The sequence below is a fragment of the Sus scrofa genome, chromosome 5 (genome assembly GCF_000003025.6).
Source record: "Sus scrofa isolate TJ Tabasco breed Duroc chromosome 5, Sscrofa11.1, whole genome shotgun sequence".
NCBI classification, from domain to species: Eukaryota; Metazoa; Chordata; class Mammalia; order Artiodactyla; family Suidae; genus Sus; species Sus scrofa.
In genome coordinates this window covers 71,009,862-71,031,881 of record NC_010447.5, presented here as the reverse complement: position 1 = coordinate 71,031,881, position 22,020 = coordinate 71,009,862, and the positions used below count along the sequence as shown (strand labels likewise).

Below are 22,020 nucleotides of genomic sequence, written 5' to 3'. Positions count from 1 at the left end.
AAATCCATGTGAACATGTACCAGAAAACACTGTCGTTTCTCTTTTTTTTTTTTTTTTTTTTTTTTTTTGTTTTTGTTTTTTAGGGCCACACCAGAGGCATATGGAAGTTCCCTGGCTAGGGGTTGAATTGGAGCTGTAGTGCTGGTCTACACCACAGCCACGCTGGATACTAGCTGCATCTGCAGCCCACACCACAGCTATCGGCAATGTGAGATCCTTAACTCACTGAGCAAAGCCAGGGATCGAACCCGCATCCTCATGGATACTAGTCGGATTCGTTTCCACTGCCCCACATGGGAATTCCCAACACAGCTATTCTTGATGCTAATATTTGGCCATAAGTTCCAGACTGATGGGTTGGGACTGAAGTTATCCTGAGACCTAGTTTGATTGGTTTGCATGGCATGTAAGTAAGGCACTGAATTGTTACTGATGTTTAGAACTATGCAATTTTCACATAAAAGTCTGACTTTTCTATATCTCTTGAGAGGTAACAAACATACCAGCAAACAAAAAGCTTGGCAGACTGAATCTGCATTCCAGCTGTCCACAGCTGAGCAGGGCCACTGCTTTGCCAGAGGCCTAATGTTTTCTATTTTATCACAGTCCTCACCCTGCCTGCTCCGCTCACTTAAATTACCTGCCTGGCTCCTGGTGGCATTTTGTTTTGTGACAGCTCCTACTGAAACATACATGTACTAGTGCTATCTTAAATGAGATTTTTTTTAATAGTCTTAAATTTCACATATTTCTGTTTAGTTTGTTTTTTTTGTTGTTGTTGTTTTTGGTTTTTTTTTTTTGTTTGTTTGTTTTTTTGGCTAAGCTTGCTTGGCTTTACTTGCCTTCCTTGTAGCTTTTGTCAATCCAAGAAGCACAATGGCCAGTCCAAATCCATCCAGGTGTGGGCCTGCCAGGGAAAGAGGAACTGGTATTGTGATTTGTCGACAGAAACAGGAGAGAAGGCTCTCCAGAGGGCAGCCAGAGGAGCGTTTTGCCACCAACCGGATCTGTAGAAGACACCATCTCTCCCCCTTACCTCACAGTTATGCATCCTTTAAGACTCAGGAGTATTGGGGTTAAGGGATGGAATACATTGAAAACTTCTATAATTGTATATCATACGGGCCTTGGCTTAAGATCATTAAACACTTCTTGTTTGTCCCAATGTGGCTGCCTCCTCGGACCCACGGTGCCGCATTTCTGCCTATAAGGATGATTTAAGTGTGTCACTTTAGATTGTACGTGCTTGTGGCAGTGTCTTTATTTGGGTGGTGCCAGTTAATGTATTAAATTGTTTTGTATGAGCCCACATGTTTATCTGGAGAAATGTATGGGGCAGCCCACAAAAGATACTCTGTGGCAAAGCTAATAAAGGCTGTTTGCACAGAGCTATCTAAAGGCATGGAGAAGCACAATAGCTACAAGCAGAAACCACAATCGGTCAATGTTGATAGAATTCTGGGCTTGGGAGGTGCGTTTTGAAGGCCAGAAGGGAAAGTCAGTTAAGAAGGATTTACTACACGGCAGAATTTGGTGCATATTCAGTTCTGGGGACTCTTGGCAGTACCAGGGTCCAGTGCATTCACCAGCCGACAAATGGTTTAACAGAAAGGCATTCAAGAGTCTCAAGAGTCAATCAATGCCATATCCCACATGGGCTGGTAAATGGGTGAAAGACTGCAGAACAGCCCAGCTGCCCCGAGACAGACTGGGGAGCCGATTTAGTATGAATGACTGACTTCTGGGAAGGAGGGCGTTCAGAGGGGGCCAGGCGAACAGGGTCAAAGTCCAAGCCGGAGCCTGGACAATAAGCTAAGGGTGGAAACAAAGGCGAACCAGAGCGGCAGCTGGCAGATTGCTGGCGCTGCGCGCGTGAATGCAGCTTTGCTCTCAGAAAAGACACTGCCTGCAGCCGGGCAAGCATTGGCCGCGGCGCTCTCACAGCACAGCCCGCCAGCGCGCACCGGCTGGTCGCCTTCGGGCGTGGGCAGCGAGAGCCGGCACCCCTCCCCCGCGCCTCCCGGCCAGCCGCGCCTGGCAGTGCCCGCCGAGGGCAGGGCGGGGCACCGGCCGGACAGCACGGCCGCGGCTGACGCAGTGCGGGGCCGGCAGTCGGGAGAGCCTGGGCGGGCGTGGAGCCTCTAGCCCGGCCGTCGGCAGGCCGCGTCCCCACCGGAGGGGGCTGGGCGCTCTCGCCCGGTCCGCAGGAGGCCGCCGGCGGCCTGCGGGTTCTGCCGCCGCCGCCGCCGCCGCGCTCGCCATTCACTGCGCCTCGTCTCCGCCCCAGTGCTGGGGGCTGAGCGGGGGAGAAGGGGCGGGCGCCCGCGAGCGGTGAATCACCTCCTCCTCCTCCTACCTCAGCGCCGCCGCCACCTTTCCATTCAGTCGCCCAACATGGCTGGAGCGCGGCGGAGGTGAGCCTGCTGTCCCCTGACGCTCCAGCCTCCTGCGCCCGAGCGCCGCGGCTGCGGCGGCGCCTCAGTTCGGCGGTGCGGAGGCCCAGGGGCCCGGTTGTAGCTCAGCGCCGGCATGTGGGGCGCCCCGGACGAGAGCTCGGTGCGAGTGGCTGTCAGGTGAGGACGGACGCGGCGACCGGGCGGGCTGGGGGGCTGCGGGCGCGGCGAGGACCTGCTTCCCAGGCGCCGGCCGCTGCGCCGCGGAGACCCGAGGGGCGGCCGGGAGGGGCCCCGGGGAGTCTGGAAACCCCGCGCCCGCGGCCCGGGGCATTTGCAGGTGGGCGGCGGCGGCGGCGCGGTGCCGGGTCTCGGGGGCGCCCTGACTCTGCAGGGGTCGAAGCCGTCGCCGCCCGCCCCCACCGGGTCGTGCACCCCAGGTAGCCTCAGGTTGGGCCGCCTTGGGCGAGCGCCTGTCCGGCTTTGCCCGGGGGAGCTGCCTCTCTCCTGGGCTGTTGTGCGTTTCTTACGTCTTTGGAAAGACTGTCTTGCGTGTACCTGCACCTCCGGCCTTCCGAGGCGGGAGACAAAGCCTGGACTCCAGGCTTCCGAGGGCGGGGGTCTACATGTCTATGCAAATTGACGTCTGGTTAAGCACCGGCGAGGACTAGATAGCACCAGCTTGTGGGCTTTGAAAGCTTTTCTGGTGTAGGAAGGGAAATTCTGTTTAGGGGAGAATTCATTAGAGATGGGTCTGCAAAAGGAAGAAAACTCCTCAGCAAGTGGAAGGGTTAAATGGGTGACGGTGAAACATCCTGAGGTTCAGCAGGGTGGTCACAAAATGAAATGACCTCGTCTGGGTGTGAGTTTTGAAATACCAGATACTTCAAAATTGTAATTTGGTCAAGGACAGATACGGGAGTATTGAATGTAATTTGGATTGTTTAGATGCATATCAAGAAGCAGAGCGCTGACAGTTGCCCATGGAAAATTGCAGCATCATCGCTGAAATATTAATGAAGCATTCATGGTAGAATAAATAAGTGCGTTGCTTTCATAGCTCTGACAGTCTACGGTGAATTCACTTCTCTTTATGTGTACTTTAAGGATTATAAAAATAATCTGCCCTCTGAGGAATTATTTTTAAAAATTCTCCTCTCCTGTGGTTTTTCTGAAAAGGTATTTTAAAAATCCTATCATGTCAGCGTTTCTGTAGTTGTTTTAGCGACAGATCTCGGTTAGGTATAGAAATGGCAGTTTTATAAATATATATACTTTGTATCTTGAATCAATCTAAAGAATAAAATAAATTTTAAAGATTTTTTTTATTCCCTTTAAGGACTGGGAAATGACCACTCATGGAGGTGACAGTTTTATGACTGTTTAGAATCACCTGTTACAAAGCTTTTGAAGTTTTAATTTATCCTTCTTGTTTGTTCTAGGGCTATTTATTCAATTGTTGGAGTAGTTTGTTTCTCATATTTACTGCTACTATCTCTCTTTTGGTCATTTAATCTTTATTAGTGATTGTACTGGCAGAGGAAAAGGAAGGAAAAGCAGCAGAAACCCAATAAGAGGCAATTTTGTTAATTTGCGGATCTGGTCAAGGAAAATAGAGAAGGAACATAAAATAACAATGAAAACAAAATTTGATTGGGAGAGAAACTCTTGTTAGAACATTAGTATTTTAATCTGTGAATTCTCTAGAGTATCATTGACAATGCTATTAAAGCTGATGCTACTTGCTGTGGCGGTGAGCAGAGTCATGGATCACCCTAAAGTGATGTTGATAGATAAATAACTTATATTTAGCTTAAGTATGCATGTTAGTACTTTTTTTTTTTTTCCTTTTTAGGGAGGCACCTGCAGCATATGGAAGTTCCCAGGCTAGGGGCTGAATCAGAGCTGCAACTGCTGGCCTACCCCACAGCCACAGCAATGCAGGACCCAAGCTGAGTCTGTGACCTGAACCACAGCTCACGGCAACACAGAATACTTAACCCACTGAGCAAGGCCAGGGGTCCAACCCATATCCTCATGGATACTAGTCGGCTCCATTACTGCTGAGCCACAATGGGAACGACAATGCACGTCAACACTTTTAAAAGGGAATATGCCTGGGCCTGATACGCATGGGTTCCTCCTAACAGCCTTTGACTTAGGTCCTGTTATTATTGTAGATATTTTACAGATGAGACACAGAAAGATTAAGAAACCTTCCCCAAGTTCCCCAAGTTAAACTGGTAGCAAGTGGTAGGAACAGAGTTCCAACCCAGGCAGCTTGATTCTACGGCTCAAGTTCTTAACCATTAAATCTATGTAGATGAGAGGCAAGGACTTGCTTCCTGAAGCTTTACTTAGCTTAAGGTCACTTGCCTCTGCCTAGTTCTGAACTATTTCAATTACAAGTGAAGGACTTTGACAGGATATTTATACCTTAATATTCCTAGAGGAGATAGAGCTCAGAAAGGGGGGTCCTGAACTTACCTAAACTATTTCCTCAGATTTTAAAATCTTTCCAGTGACCTCCAGTCCTACCTTCTAGTTTGTGAAAGGCTTTATCAGCAGGATAAATAAATCAACACATAGACACAAATGACCAGGGCACTTGACCTACTTTTCCCCTTCAATTAATAATGTAATGACAAGTAATAGCGAGTTGACTCTACTTACGTAAATGTGCAAAGTGTCCTAGAGGTTCTTGTGTTTTATTAGATGTGGATGGAGGCTTATTACTGTGTTAAAGCTGATGACTCTATCTTTGATTTCTCAAAAAAGTGCATGGGTCATATAAAGCTTTGGGGAAAAGAAGTTAAACAGCAAGTTTCTCATTTAAGGAGAACATTTTTAATTGAATTTCTGAAAATGCCTTTTGGCAGAATGTATCTGAGGTGTTCTGTAGGGTATCTTTCATTGTGGTAGATACGGATGCAGATGACACCCCAGCTCTCCAATCCCATGTGGCTATTGAGCTCTTGAACTGAACCAAACTTAGTTCCATTTGCTCAACACATAACAAAGCCAGTCTACTGACACCAGGTTGTGGTGAAGTAAAGTACAGCTTTTTGCAAGGTACCCACTGTGGGGCCAAGCAAGGAGAACGGGCAACTTATACTCAAATGACCTGAACTCCCTGATGGCTTTCAGGGAAGAACTTTTAAAGGCAAGGTGAAGGAGAGGGTTGCAGGGTGCATGATGAGCTTGTGGATGGTCTTTCTGATTGGTTGGTGGTAAGGTAACAGGGTGGTATTTCAGGAGTTAATTTCAAGGGTAACGTCATCAACTTTCTGGTTCCAACAGGCTTGGGGTCTACCTGCTTGTGATCAGCTTGCAGTTAACTTCTTCCACGTGGTGCGGGTCTTCATATCTATAAAACAACTCAGGGATGTGGCTCAGAATATTATCTATAAACCTTGAGGAACCTAACGGTCCTTGACTTTGTTTTGTGGCTGAACTATTATTATTTTGTCATGTTTAACTCTTTTCCTTTGTGTCAGCTTTTCTCTGATTAAATTTGCTCTTTGGGGAAAGCCTAGGAGGCTAAAGCTTTTCTGCAAACAAGAGGCCAGAGACTGGAGAGGGAGGGTGTCTGTTTCTAGAAAGGTCCACAAGGTCCTGCATGGTTTCAGCACTCCTGAGGAACTAAATTTTATTTAATTTTAATTAAATTTAAAAACCGGTCCTTCATTTAGTTTTTGGAAAACTTATAAGTATACTCGGAACAATGTGGTTATAATGGATCTATTTTTAACTAACTGCAAAGTTTATGAAATCTTAATATTTATAAAGTATTTCTGATGAAAATTTCGCATCCCAATTGACATGTATTGTCAGTGAAATATGTATGTACTGAATTTCAAAGACTTAGTATGAAAAAAATGAATGTCAATACGTCAGTAATCTTTGTATTAATTCTATGTTAAATGACATTTTGATATATTGAGTTAAATGAAATGGTAAAATAAATTAACATATGTCTCTTTTCCCTTTTTTAAAATGTGGCTACCAGAAAGTTTAAAATTACATGTAATGTTGCTCTTGCTATGTTTGAATTTGATAATGCTGCTCTGTAGTTTTTTTTTTTTGGTCTTTTTCCTATTTCTTTGGGCCGCTCCCGCAGCATATGGAGGTTCGCAGGCTAGGAGTCAAATTGGAGCTGTAGCCACCGGCCTACACCAGAGCCACAGCAACGCGGGATCCGAGCCGCGTTTGCAACCTACACCACAGCTCACAGTAACGCTGGATCGTTAACCCACTGAGCAAGGTCAGGGACCGAACCGCAACCTCATGGTTCCTAGTCGGATTCGTTAACCACTGCGCCATGACGGGAACTCCCTTTTTTTTTTTTTTTTTTTTTGCTCTGTCGTTTAAAAAATGTGAGGAAGAAGTATGGAATAAAACTGTTCACAGCTATCACATCATAGACTGACTCTACCTTTAGATCAAGAAAATACCAAAATGTTGGGTGTCTGTTTGTAGAGTAGTTATATACATACACACATATACACGCATACATTTATATGCATGTATGTTCTTGTAAGATTTCATTTAACAGCAGCTTTTTTTTTCTCTGGATGCATAAGTGTAGAAATAGACTCAATATGGTAACGACATCCTAGAAAATGTACTAAGTTGATAGTTGTCATCAGCAAAAATGAGCAGTAAAGTTTAGTGTATATCCTATTCTTATTTAAGTATATTGAGTCGAACTATTCAGTTAACTTAATAAACATTTTGAATTCTAAATTGAAGACTTAATGAAATGATGTGGTGAAGGAAAGTATGTTTATTGAAAGGTGCCTACTGTGGGGCCAAACAAGAACAGGTAGCTCACACCTTCCTTTTCTGAATGTTGACATAGCAATCGAAACTTTTCCCCAAGAATTTCAGCTTGCAAAAATATGTCAAGAGCTGCCAGAAAATGGAGCTGCAGAAAGGATCATTGTGTTTCCATGTCATCGTCTATGTCTATTGCTAAGATTTCTTTGCTTGGCTTCGGCAGAGGACAGTACATTCATATCATCGGCACTGAGTTTGGATTAGTGTGTAATGTTGTCTATTTGCTATGCTTTCACCTTACTACAGACAGCACTTTTAAGAACTGGCATTGCTCAGCTAGCTTGAGTGCTGATTTAACAGTCAGAAGCTCTGTTTTAGGTCTGTCACTGGTATTGATTTGCCATGTGATCTCCCTGAGCTTTTTTCTTTTTCCTCATGCTGAGATGGCAATGTAAAGGCATTAAGGATAGTAAGAACTTTCCATATGCAGTGTATTAAATATGTGATGTTTTTGTTGTTACCCATTGTTAGCACTAATGATGCCTCTTTATTGACAAGAAGGAACTATTTTGACATTTCAAACTTGACTTTCCCACAGTATGTTTACCGTGAGTGAGTATTGTTTTTACTTAAGAGGAGACATTTAGGCTTCTGTGGTCTCTTTGTCCAAATCTGGCTGTAATTCAAATATCAATATTTTATTTAATCTACATTAAAACCCTATGAGGTGTACTGACATTATCCCTCTTCAAACAGATGGAAGAATGTGTCTCAGAGATACTAGATAGAGATACTGTTCATGGTTTCTCAGCCACTAAATGCCAGAATTGGAACTCAAACTCAGGCTTCTGGTACCTATTTCTGTGTTTTAAAAAATATTTCTAAATGTTTTCAAAATATTTTGCATCATAGTTCTAATGTAAGGATGTTTCAAGCTGGAGCACAACTCTACATGTGAGCTAAATTATTTGAAACGATTTAATGTTTAGAAAATGTAGAGGTAGATAAGCAAGTCTTTTAGAAATACTTTATGATTATCTGCTGCTTGGCCATTTGTTTATTCCTTTTTTTCCTTTATACATTAAATATTTATTATGTGATTACTGTGTGCTAGACACTTTCATTCCACTGAGGATACACAGCACAAATAACAGACATGGTCCCTGCTTTCATGGAGCTTAGACCTCACAGTATGAGGCTTCTGATTTATTTTATTTTTTTTTCTTTTTATGGCTATACCTGCAGCATATGGAAGTTCACGGGTTAGGGGTCAAACTGGAGCCATAGCAATACCAGGTGCGAGCCGCATCTGTGACCTACACTGCAGCTTGCAGCAATGCTGATCCACCCACTGAGCAAGAACAGAGATTGAACCCATATCCTCACAGACGCTGTTTCAGATTCTGAATCTACTGAGCTGTAGGGGGAACTCCTGTATGAGGCTCATTAATGCACAAACTATGTTGGACCTAAGACAAAATATATCAAAGCACAAACTAGAAATTAAAGACAATTGTTGCGGTTTAGTTTTTATTTCTCCCTTACTTTTTCAAGCATTTTTAAAATTTGATACATTCTTAAAGAACAGTGATTTAAAAAACAAAAATTGTGCCCTGCTTCCAAGCATATTTCATACAAAAATTGAACTCCAAAGCCTGTTCCTTAGAAGCATATTATTTCTATCCTTGTATGTATGATAAAACTTGCGTGGCCTACTTGTATGTCTTTGTATTTTGATCGTGAAGCAAGGGAAATGAAAGAGAGGAGAATAAAGAGTTTGTAGATTATGTGAGCTGAATGTCAATAAAATTATTTATTTAAATATGAGTTGATAATTTTTCTTCAGATAAAGTTTATTAAATTTATGTTGTTAAACCTGATTGTTAGTTGGAACTCCATGGAAATTCAGGTTTCATGTCTTATTATTACTACCCCTTGAGCTCTTACCCTCTTACCTGCTAATTGGTTAATATTTTGATGCATAATTATGGGGTGGTAAATGATGTACTAGACATTCCAGTTTAGTGAAGCCATGAAAGCAGAAATTATCTTGGTAGTTAATGTCATAATCTGCCCAGTCTTCCAATTTTCATCTATTTCTCCTCAAAAAAGTGACCTTGGAATGTCCATTATTATGGATGTTTTTCCCCAAGACATGTTACAACTCACCTGTGTGACCTTGACTTATAAATGTTTGTTTTCTGTCAACATTAAACATGATTTTATCTGAGTTTCAGATGAGAAAGGAAGACGAACCAGTGAAAATACATGCTAGATGATAGAAAGTATTTGTATTCATTGTATCATTGGAGTAATTTTATTCAAAATAAACTGGATTTGTTATTTTTCAGTGCTTCTCTCTGGGGAGCGGATTTGTGAATTCCCTCTTTGAACTCGTTTCCCAGTGGATTAACTATTTAATCTTCTCAGGGTGTTAAAATAGTTTTCCTGTGGCTGAGGCTTTATTTGAAGCAAATGACAGCCAAGCCAAAGCTACTATTTTCATGACACCCTACAATTACTAGATTTTTCTTAATGTCTATGAATTATATTTGGGGTTGCTTTGTTCTTTTTTTTTGAACTTATTAGATACTTATGTATTGAACATAACTTTTAGTATTTCTAGTTATTGACAAAATACATTTTAAAACTGAAAGGGACCTTCAAGGAACTGGCTGGTTGAGGCCCCTTTAAGACAATTGAGACAGTAGAGACCCAGAGAAGTTGAGGGAATTGCTTGAGGTCCCACAACTAGCAGTTTAAATCTTCTGTTGATTATTGCTGTGGATTTTCCAGGACTTCATGTTTTGCTAGTGGACATTCCAGAAATGGAATACATTTATCTTTTATAAACTACAGTTTTAATCCTGTAAGTACTCCTTTTAAAAGTTTAATTTGACATGTGGATGAGTGTTCCCAATCTCAGGGCCCATTATTTTGGCTTCACGATTGCCTCAATTCTAGAAACTAGGCCAGTGATTCTAAAAAGGACCTCTTGGAGGTAAAGAGAGGGATCCCTGGAGTAGCAATCCAGGTTATCTATTGAGGTTCCTAGCATATTCAAATGTGAATCAATGCCAGAACTAGGTTATAAAAGTGATGCAGACCATTTTCAGGGTATACGTGTAACATATCAGTGCTTTAACAACAACCACAGAAATACAATGTCTGTGTAGCCTCATTTGGAAATAATGCTAATTATGTGAATAGGAGGGGTTTTGTGAATGCTAGGCCTTGTGGCCTTCTCCCTCCTCCTCATCTTGGTTCTTAAAACTTTTTTTCTACTGCAACAGATTTGAGGATTGTAGCACATTCCACTACTGCTCACCGTAAGGGAGATGGCTGGAGGTGGGATAGCACAGAGGTAGGGGAGGGTTGGTTTGTTGTATTTATTGGGATCTAGATTTGGAGCTGGAGGTAGGAACCTGGTTTAAAAAAAAAACACTTTTAAGTATTACTTCACTAGAAAAGATGGTTCTTGGAGTTCCCGTCCTGGCGCAGTGGTTAATGAAGCCAACTAGGAATCATGAGGTTGCGGGTTCGATCCCTGGCCTTGCTCAGTGGGTTAAGGATCTGGTGTTGCCGTGAGCTGTGGTGTAGGTGGCAGACGCAGTTCGGATCTGGCGTTGCTGTGGCTCTGGCGTAGGCTGGCGGCTACAGCTCCTAGCCTGGGAACTTTCATATGCCACGGGAGCAGCCCTAGAAAAGGCAAAAAGACAGGAAAAGAAAAAGAAAGAAAGAAAGAAAGATGGTTCTTAAACTTTTAAACAGCACCTCAGCCCCTCCTATCCTTATTTTAGAAGGAGATAAAGAATACAACACACCTTGGCCATTCTTGGGGCCTATCATCCAAAAAGTATCCTAAATCCCACCTCTATTTGAAGCCTTTCTAGACTTCATACCGGGAAATTTCTGCCTTTGGGGGCCATAGACGTTCTTTATAGGATTCTCTTTCTCCCTCTAAAATTCCAGTGGGAGAGGTAAATATAATATAATGATTTTCACTGTTCAGCTTGAAATGTCTCCCAAACTCAAAGACTATTTGACATTTTTAAAAAGTAGGTGCTAGTATTCTGACAGCACTATTACAGTAGAACATCTGAAGGACGTTGGGGGTATTGAATTGAAACAAGCAGGTATCTACATGTCCAGATTGAAATGAAGGTCATTCAGAATTTAACCCCAGGCTCAATTTACTTGGGCGATTATCCACCTCCATCTACTTCAATAAGAGCAAGGAACCAAGCAATTGTTCAGACTTGATTGTGGACAGGTGGACATCATGGGCCCACCCAGGGGCTAAATCAAGGACAGCTTAAGGTTTATTTCCTACTCTTTGGATCTCTTAATGTATAGTAAAGTTTTAGGTTTTGAGATTGGATTTGACCTTATTCTAAATTGAGGGAGCTGTGTCTGTCTGTTAGGCATGGCAATATTGGTTCTTCTGAATAGGATGAATAAATTATCTTTTTTTCAGAGTAGATAGTTACATTCTTTGACACAGCTGCATGGAGTAAATAGGAGACTTTCAGCAAGCATGAACAAGAATCGTGGAGAGGGTCAAGCTGTAGTTAATTATTATGATGTGGTGTGTTGATCACATGATGTGCTAATGAGGCATAGGGCACCTCTACCCTCAGTTGTATTCCCTCTAATCTTTTTTTTTTTTTTTTTTTTGGTCTTTTTGTCTTTTTGCCTTTTCTAGGGCCGCTCCCACGGCATACACAGGTTCCCAGGCTAGAGGTCTAATTGGAGCTGTAGCCACCAGCTTATGTCAGAGCCACAGCAACACAGGATCCGAGCTGCGCCTGCAACCTACACAGCTCATGGCAGTGCTGGGTCCTTAACCCACTGAGCAAGGCCAGGGATCGAAGCCACAACCTCATGCTTCCTAGTCGGATTCGTTAACCACTGTGCCACGACGGGAACTCCTTCCCTCTAATCTTTTTCAGAAAAAATTCATTCATTTATTATGTGATTTTTTTTGGGGGGGTGCTGCCCCATGGCATTTGAGGTTCCTGGGCTAGGGTTCAGATCCCGGCTGCAGTTGTGACCTATGCAGCAGCTGTGGCAAAGCCGCATCCCTTAACCCACTGTGCACGGCCAAGGATCAAACTTGCCTCCTGGTGCTGTTGAAATGCCACATATCCTGTTGCACCACAGTGGTACAATATTCATTACATGATTATTGAATGTCTGTTGTGTACTGGAATTACATAGTTGGAGGCATTAAAGCAATTGGATGCAGTGTGATGTCATAGAATAAACATTGGATGGTTAGAAAACTGTTGTGGTCTGGACTTAACCAGTGATAAGCTTGGCTTTGTGTATAGTTATCCAACTATCTCAGTGGACTTGGAAAAGGATCAATAGAGACAGCTATGTGAAAACATTTGAACAATGGTTTTTACACAAATAGGCAGTAATATTACTATGGATGATTTGATATATGTAGGTTATATTTTGAACTCTAATGATTGGATTAGTCATTTTCTAATATGTAACCCATAACTTGAATTTGCAAAGTATTTTATAGGTATTGTATCTGTTCTTTTGCTTTTTGAGTGCATATTACTTGTACTACTATAAATGTAGCAAAAATGTATATACTTACCAAAACCTTACCTTACCCAGTCTCCTAGTTTTCATTTTATTTTCAACATTTATCACATACCATCCTGCTCTATCTCGCCAAATTCCTTTTTTTTTTAATATAGTTTAGAACTGTTGAGCAATGCTCCTGCAGAGTTCATTGATAGATCTATGTGAAAATCTAACTGAAAGCATTTTAAAAGAAGGCTAATACTTAAGAACCAGAAAACAGATTGTGCAAGAGTAGTCACTCTCCACAATCAGCTTTTAATTTCATGTTATTTTTATTTGATGTTTTTATTTATTTATTTTTTTGTCTTTTGTCTTTTTGTCTTTTGTTGTTGTTGTTGTTGTTGCTATTTCTTGGGCCACTCCCGCGGCATATGGATGTTCCCAGGCTAGGGGTTAATCGAGCCGTAGCCACCGGCCTACGCCAGAGCCACAGCAACGCAGGATCCGAGCCGCGTCTGCAACCTACACCACAGCTCACGGCAACCGCACACCCAGCCACGCCGGGATCGTTAACCCACTGAGCAAGGGCAGGGACCGAACCCGAACCTCATGGTTCCTAGTCGGATTTGTTAACCACTGCGCCACGACGGGAACTCCGATGTTTTTATTATTGAAATAATGCAATCAAATTAGAAAATGTATCTGGGAAAAGATGAGAAAAGCAATCAGTCATAGTTTACTGCCCTGTTATAATTACCACTAGCATTGTATATTTTTAGGCATGTGTACCTATAATTTTTAAATTGTTGCAATGTGGATATACTCTTATAATCTGATATTTACCACTTAAAAACATGAGAATTTTTCCATGTCTTTACATTAAAGAAGAGAATTTGCATAAAAAAGAATGAAATAATGCCATTTGCAGCAATATGGATGAACCTGGAGATTATCATACTAAGTGAAGTAAGTCAGAAAGAGAAAGACAGATACCACATGTTATTGTTTACATACAGAATCTAAAATATTACATAGATGAACAAAACTATGAAACAGAAATAGACTGACTCATAGACACAGAGAACAGACTTGTGGTTGCCAAAGGGGAGTTTGGGATTAGCAGAGGCAAACTATGTGTATAGCTGAATCACCTTGCTGTACCGCAGAAATTAACACAGCATTGGAAATCAACTATACTGCAATGCAATTAAAAGAAAATAAAGAGGGGCATTATGGAGTAACATGCTAAATATTGCACATCATCTGATTTATTTCATTAATTCAATTTCTATTAAATTCCAAATATCAGTAATTTAATTGGCAGGCCTGCGTTTTCTAATAAGGATGTTAATTTCATTTTATTTTTCTTTTCTTTTTTTTTTCTTTTTTGGCTTTTTAGGGCCTCATCCATGGCATATGGAGGTTCCCAGTCTAGGGGTCCAGTTGGAGCTACAGCTGCAACACCAGATCCTTAACCCACTGAGCGAGGCCAGGGATGAATCCACAACCCCTTGGTTCCTAATCGGATTTCTTTCCACTGTGCCATGACGGAACTCCTAATTTCATTTTCTAAGAGTTGTGCAGTGTCTTATGATTCTTAGTAATGATTTTATTTCCACTGATGAGCACAAAATCTATAAATGATTATTTCCTGGAATTGAAAGAAGGTAGTGCTTCTCACCCAGATTATATGATTAAATGTTAAGGTACTGAGGATACTTTTCAGAAAAAGATGTATTGATATAAAAGTTTTAACTTTTCAGTTATATTTATAGGAACGTATATAATGCGTTAGGATATATACAGACTTTTCACATTAGTCTAAGCCGCTGATGGCAGTAAAGTAAATCAAACACATATCCATAATGATGCCATATTCCTTGAAAATCAGTTTTATTTTGCTTGTGTTCACCTCAGTTTAATGGAAAGCAATTTTGTTTGAGCAGTCTGTTGGTAATTTTGTCTGCATCTGTCCTTCCCGAAAATGGAAGTTGTTCCCTGCTGATAAAACATGAGATTACAGATTTCATTCCTGGTTATTTGGCCTTCTACTTAAGTTTCTTTAATTCAAGTGCGACATCTGTGACATTTTCAAGGCTCAGTTTACAAAACAATGCTTTTAAATTTTAATTGGCCAACCTGGCCTTAGATTGGCAACAAGTTCCATCTGTCCTTGGTTATATTCTTGTCTATTTTGTTACATAAGTGTAATGAGACTGTTGGCTTTTTAGCAGATTCAGTTCCTGTCTTTGAGTATAGGATTTCTTTCATTCTCAATTCTGTATTAACTTAATATAACTCATCAAAATCTTATTTATCTTTGTATGTCTTTTCTGACTGCAGCTCTCAACATAGAGTAACTCAGAGACTTTAGATAGTTTTTGTTGTTGTTGTTGTTTTATCTTTTCCAGGGCCGCACTAGTGGCATATGGAGGTTCCCAGGCTAGGGGTTGAATTGCAGCTGTAGCCACTGGCCTATGCCAGAGCCAGAGCCACAGCAACGCGGCCAAAGCCACAGCAATGCGGGATCCGAGCCATGTCTGTGACCTACACCACAGCTCATGGCAACGCTGGATCCTTAACCCACTGAGCAAGGCCAGGGATCGAACCCAAAACCTCATGGTTCCTAGTCGGATTTGTTAACCACTGAGCCAGGAGGGGAACTCCAAAGACTTTAGGTAGTTTTGCAGTTTTAAATTTGAGCATGTTTTGACATCAGTTTTTGTGGTTTCATTTTTGGCGTTTCACTGTCAGGATTCTACCTTGTTCTATTTTAAAGTGGGTGTAAGGAAATTGTGTATTTTTGAGTGTTTTATATACTGGCAGTCTGTAAATACATCTGATTTCAGTGTGATGGTAATAAGGCCAGGATTATGAATTTGATGCTTGGATGGACTCATTAGCTTTGCCACATTTTAACAAAACCTTTACAATTATGATAAATACTGCTGCCCCAAATCAGTCCAAATTGGTTAATGCTGGTGAAAAATATTGCCAACCATGCTCCGGAATTTTCATTCCCTTCATTAGATTACTATGAATGAAAATATTTTTATATTCAGTGTCTATAGAAATTGGTAAATATTGTTATATTTAAAGTCTACAGGGAGTCAGTAAGAGAAAATAACCTACTTCATATGTTTGTTGTAAGATAATATATGTAAACCCTTATACTGCATGTACTGAGTACATGTTTTATAGAGTAGTTAGTATTGTTATTTTAATTTTATTATTTTTCTCCCTTTAATACCTTTGAGTTTCTTGGTCAGTTCCAAATACAGCCATAAGTAAATCAGAGCAGTGTTATTTGCCCCACCTACCCATTAGTTTGAAATTTGTTTTGCTATTCCAAACTTATGCTTGCATTTTTTGGGTCATAGCTTTCCCTGTAATTTCCTGTTTTATTTGTCCAGACCTGGCTTCTGTCTTGGTTTCCTGATAGTATATCCTTTTTTTCATATCCTGAATCCAGATCCACTCAATTAAGTGAAATAATTGAAAACCCCCTCCTTGTGGAAGGGAAACATCCCTTTTTATCCAACTGGGGTCTCCTTCACTAAGAACTAGAAGCTGCCGGAGTTCCCATTGTGGCTCAGTCATAATAAACCCAACTAGTATCTTTGAGGATGTGGATTTGATCCCTGGCCTTGCTCAGTGGGTTAAGGATCTGACATTGCCGTGAGCTGTGGTATAGGTCGCAGATGTGGCTCAGAGCTGGTGTGGCTGTGGCTGTGCCCAGCGGCTACAGCTCTGATTTGACCCCTCGCCTGGGAACTTCCATATGGCTTGGGTGAGGCCCTAAAAAAGAAAAAAAAAGAACTAGAAGCTGCCACCAATTGAATCTACTTGTGTACATGTGCTGGCACTTGATCAACTTGGGTCACTTTGGACCTCACTTCACTTCCACGTCATCTAGGCCTATGGCCAGGCTTGTTGTCCAACTTTCTCCCTTATTCCTTGCCAGCCTGTAGGCCCCAGTATGTTTTGAGACAGTTTTTTCTCTCTCTCTCTCTCTCTCTCACACACACACACACACACACCACACACACACACTGTAAATTCCACTAGAAGTTGATAAATCTGGCCAGTATGGTATAAAATATATTGATGTTAATGAACAAAATAAGTTGGTATTTCTTTCTTTTTTTTGATTTCTACTTGAAATATATTGCATTCAATATGTTGGCTTTAAATAGGTGATTTTTAAAAAGTATATGTTGGGAGTTCTCTTGTGGCACAACAGATTAAGGATCCAGCATTGTCACTGCAGCAGGCTGCAGGAATAAAGGGATCATTAGTCTAAAGCAGACCAGCAGAGCAAATTCCATTAGACATCAGGGCCTGGGAATAATCCTCTGTGGCTCAGTGGTCTGTCCTCTGGCCTGCTGGGCAGACCCACTCTTTTAATCCAAGAGGGTCCTATTGTCCCAGGCATCTGTGCCTCTGCCCTTGGTATTAGTTTTCATTTCATTCCAGGTCCATTCCTTTCGGTCTAGGTTGGCAGCACTGTTGCTTATGTAAAAGTCTCAAAAACCTTGTCAGTCTCCCATGCAGTTCATTGACGCCCAAACCATCTGATAAAAGGAGTCCCCACAGATCTTTCTTGGATAACTGTCTCTCTTCCTAGCTTCTTTGTTTAAAAACTTTATTACTCAGGAATTTTATTACATTTATAGTTGTACAACAATCATCACAACCAAATTTTGTAGCAGTTCCATCCCAAACCCTCAGTGCATCCCCCACCCCCTGATATTTATTTCTTAATATCAGTTGGTGAAAAGATTCTCAACTTGTCCCTATGACAGTTTGGTTAAAAATGATACATTGGAGTTGTCAGGAAACTTTGAAGTTTTGTGTCCTCATTATGGCTCTCTTGGTTGTCATTTTGAAATGCAAAATTTTGATCACTCCTGAACTGTGCCCACCTTTGCATTGACAAGAAAATGTTCTCTTGGCTTCTTCTGTGGCCATACACCATATGTATAGTGATGGATTGGCTTCTCAATTTGGGTAGAGCAGTCCATAGCCAGCATGTTGGGCTAGGCCAGGCATGTGTGCACTCTGCAATTGCTCAGTATAGGACTGGCCTATCTAGGTGAGCTGGCCATTGCTTTCTCTCATAGCTTAACTGACAATGAGTTGAGATAGGGAAGAAAAAGAATGTTGTAGGGATCCCAGAGCACTGATTCTTGGATTCAGGTAGTCATTCTGGCTCCTGACCTGCTTGCATTCTAGATTAAAAGCACCTTGACTCTGTCGCAACTGTGCTCTGTCTTAACCCAAGTCCATCAAGGAACTGTTAAAAGCTAGTTGATCTCTCTTTTTCTGGCTTCTCATTCTTTTTTTTTTTTTGTCTTTTCTGTCCTTTTAGGGCTGCACCCACAGCATATGGAGGTTCCCAGGCTAGTAGTCGAATCAGAGCTGTAGCCGCAGCAACACCAGGTCCGAGCCGTGTCTGCGACCTACACCACAGCTCATGGCAATGCTGGATCCTTAACCTACTGAGCAAGGCCAGGGATCGAATCGGCTACCTCATGGTTCCTAGTCGGATTTGTTTCCGCTGTGCCACGATGGGAACTCCTGGCTTCACATTCTTTATTAACTTTGTCTTTCCCTACATCCCATCCCTGCCTTAATTTTATTCTCCTTTGCAGCATGGCTTATTGAAAAGAGCATGGACTTTAGAGTCACAAAGATTGGAGTTCAGAATTTTAGGACAGCTGCTTAACCTTTATGAACCTTAGTTTTCTCACCTGTAAAATGGAGTTAATCCATATCTAATAGAGATGTTAGGATTGCATGAATGTTGTAAATGCTTTGCATTTAGAAGTGCTTGGGAGATGTTACATTCTTTTTTCCTTTTTTAGTTTTCTCTTCTTCTTTCTCTTCTACCACCTCTTTTTCCCCCTCTTTCTAGCTCTATCTTTTTAAATCTCTCCTTTTCCTCTTGTAGGTAAGATTTATAGTAACTAATCACAGTTTATTTTCTCATCACCTCAAGATATGGATAATTTATTCCTTCCTTCCTTCTTTTCTTCCTTCCTCCCTCCCTTCTTCCTTCCCTTTTTTTGTGCCACACCTGCGGTATTCGGAAGTTCCTGAGCCAGGGATTGAATCCGAGCCGCAGCTGCAGCAACATTGGATCCTATAACCCATTGTGCCAGGCCAGGGACTGAATCTGCGCCTCCACAGTGACCCAAGCTGCTGCAGTTGGATTCTCAATGCCACTGCACCACAGCTGGAACTTCAAAGATATGGATAACTTCTTTGGCAAACTCTTGTCCTTCTTAGTTTCTCTATGAAGTAGAGATAATAAGAATACTAATCTCATATGATAGTTATGAGAATTAATTGGCAAATTTATAAAGCACTCAGAATAATGCCTATCATCTAGTAGGCTTCAATACATTTCAATTTAAGTCATTAACTTGTGAAAATTTCTTTAGCAGGGATTCTTTCAAGTCTTTACTTGGGGCCCCTCTTTATGATTTATGTCTGTCTGTAATGGTGAAGAAAAGGGATAATGAGGGCAGGGAGAAAAAGGGATAGGTTGATAAAAGTGTACAAACTTTCAGTTATAAAATGAATAAGTCCTGGGATCTAATGTATAACATGGTAACTATAGTTAATAACATTGTGTTACATAATTGAAATTTGCTGAGAGAACCTAAACGTTCTTACAAAAAAAAAAAAAAAAGGTAATGAATGTGTTAATTTGATGGGAGGAACTCTTTCATAGGTTTATGTATATCAAAATCATCATAATGTGCACTTTAAATATCCTTTAATTTTGTCAATTATATTTCAATAAAGCTGAAAAAAAAAGATGATTCTAGTGGGTCTATATTAGATAATACATGACCTCCATGTTACTAGTTGATATTAAACCAGCCTTGTATTTGTATGATAGAATGGATGTCTTGGTTTGTCTTTATAAATACATTGAGTTGTTAAAGTCAAGACTGAGTTCATTATGAATAAAATATTCCCTTAATCTTTGTCATCTGTTATAAATAGGGAATTGCATTCCTTTCCTGTTTATCTTTAAGGACATGGGAATACTTATTGATTTCCAAATGCTTACATGGCAAAGTGAGCTGACTGATATGTTAATCCTTAAACCTCATATGTGTGTGTGTGTGTATATATGTATGTGTGTGTGTGTGTGTGTGTGTGTGTGTTTGCGCTGTCAGGCAAAAAAGGCATGCTCTACTTATGCCAACAGTTTTTACTAAGACTCCAAAAGTGATTGGAAACACACACACACTCACACCCTCACACACATATATATACATGACTATAATCACATATACATACATACCCATTTATAAGCTCTAAGAGAACATGTCACTATTTCCATGCCTAATGTGAAGTAATTGAAAGATTTGATTGAGGTAACAGAGTTCCTTTGCAAAGACATTTGAGTAATTCTGTCTTTCCTTTTTTGTGGTTCATATTATGAGAAATATTATTTTGCAAATTTTTAATTTAATTACTGTGCTTAAATATAATAAAATCTATTTGTCACTTTTCCCCCCTTAGGACTTTATTTGATAATCAGGTTTTCCGTGTTTATGCAATATTAGCTGCTGAAACCTTTAACTAGATGTCTGATTTTGTTGCATTGAAAAACATTTCTAAGTGATACAGTATCAAAAAACAAAGTTAGAAACTTAAATGATCCTGAAAGCAAGTTACCTGTTTAGAAAACAAATTTGATTGAACTGTTAAAATAAATACCATTTGTGTCCTTCACAAATTGGTTTACTGTGAAATGAAACACTGTGACAAGTGAAGTTTAAACATGTATGTTAGAGAGTTAAGTGAGCTAGTGAAGATGACTTAAGACGACTCCACTTGCTGTCTTTGACAAGCAGAAAAAAAATACTCCAAATGTCAGTTATCCAAATAATAAACAGTAGTAGAGGTAGTGGAGTTGAGGATTGATGGCCTTCAAAATTATCAGATTCTCTACACATGTTTATATATTTGAGTTGTTTTCTGTACTTTCTGATGAGACCCATGCTCTCTATTGACATGAAAAAAAAGGATACAATAACAGGAACTTCTGTTTCCAAAAGCAGTCATCTTTGTGCCGTTTTTTTTTTTTTTTTTTGACTATCAAATATGTTTATTTGCCCATTACATAATTTTCCTTTTATCATTGAATCTTTTAAAATGAACTTTGGTGATGAAAGTCATGCTTTTGGACTTTGAATTCCAATCTCTTCTGTTCCATAGACTCACTTTGAGGTGACAATGGTACAAAAGTAACACTGTGGGAAAATAACGTGATGCCTATGACTCAGGTCCCTCTATGTGTAAAGTGGATTATACTTCTGCCACATAAATTACAGCCTCTTTGTAAAGTGTAGCTAGTAAAAGTCTAAAAAGAAGGCTATTGATCCAAGCTCATTGTAAGCACAACAGAAGTTACTTAGGTAAGTATACTTTGATATCTAAAATGGAAGAATAAAAGTGAATTTGTGAGGATAATTCGTAGCTCCCATCCCTGACCATTCTAATTCAGTTTGGTTAGATAGATTCAATGTATTTCAATTTAGTCCAGTTCAATTTATTTGTTATTGAACCCCACTAAAATTAAGTGCACTCAAAACACTGCTAGGCACTGGGAAATGCAAAATGAATCAGATACATACTTTGCCCTGGAGAGACTCAGTCCAGTGGGAGAGTTTTGCATGTCCTTACAAGATGGCTTTCCCATAAAACATGCTAACAAGTATAAGCACATTATATGCGTGTTATGAGAGTAGTCTACCTCTATAGTCATTGTAATCACATTAACACACTTTCTAAAACAGAATAGTAATTAAACTATTTTCCAAAATAATAATGTAAACTCTTTATTTTTATTTATTTTTATTTGTTAAACTCTTTTGAATAATGTAAGTCCCATAACATCTAATCTTTACAATTTCCTAATCTTTAACATAGCCCTATTCACTTATTTGCTTGCTTATTTCCCCTCTGTATGTGTCCTTTCTATTATATCCTAATTTTCATGCCCATTCTATTTGAAAAATTTCTTTCCACAAATTTCACCCCGTTTTCACCAGATCAGTTGAAAACATTGACACAGCTCATCCACACAATGACATGAATACATGTACATACATGAACATATGTGTGCATAACCACACCATTTTCCCATACAGTTAGTTAATAACTAATCCATTCAGGGTGGCTAGTTTGGATCTGAGTGAGGCAGGGAGCTTTTATGGAATGTTCCCTGAAATAGTTCATTTCTAAGAATACTTTGAATGAAATTAAAAATCCCTTGTTA

At 40.4% G+C, this 22,020-nt stretch overlaps 1 protein-coding gene across 15 annotated transcripts in view; it reads left to right on the top strand.

The window, feature by feature from the left end:
• The window catches only part of KIF21A (kinesin family member 21A), a 140,834-nt gene continuing 120,863 nt past the window's right edge, over positions 2,050-22,020 (top strand). For all 15 annotated transcript variants that reach the window (XM_013997931.2, XM_021092529.1, XM_013997935.2 and 12 more), the window contains exon 1: positions 2,050-2,573. In XM_013997931.2, the coding sequence (XP_013853385.2) occupies positions 2,530-2,573 (44 nt within the window). In that variant the 5' untranslated portion in view covers positions 2,050-2,529. The remainder of the gene's footprint in view (positions 2,574-22,020) is intronic.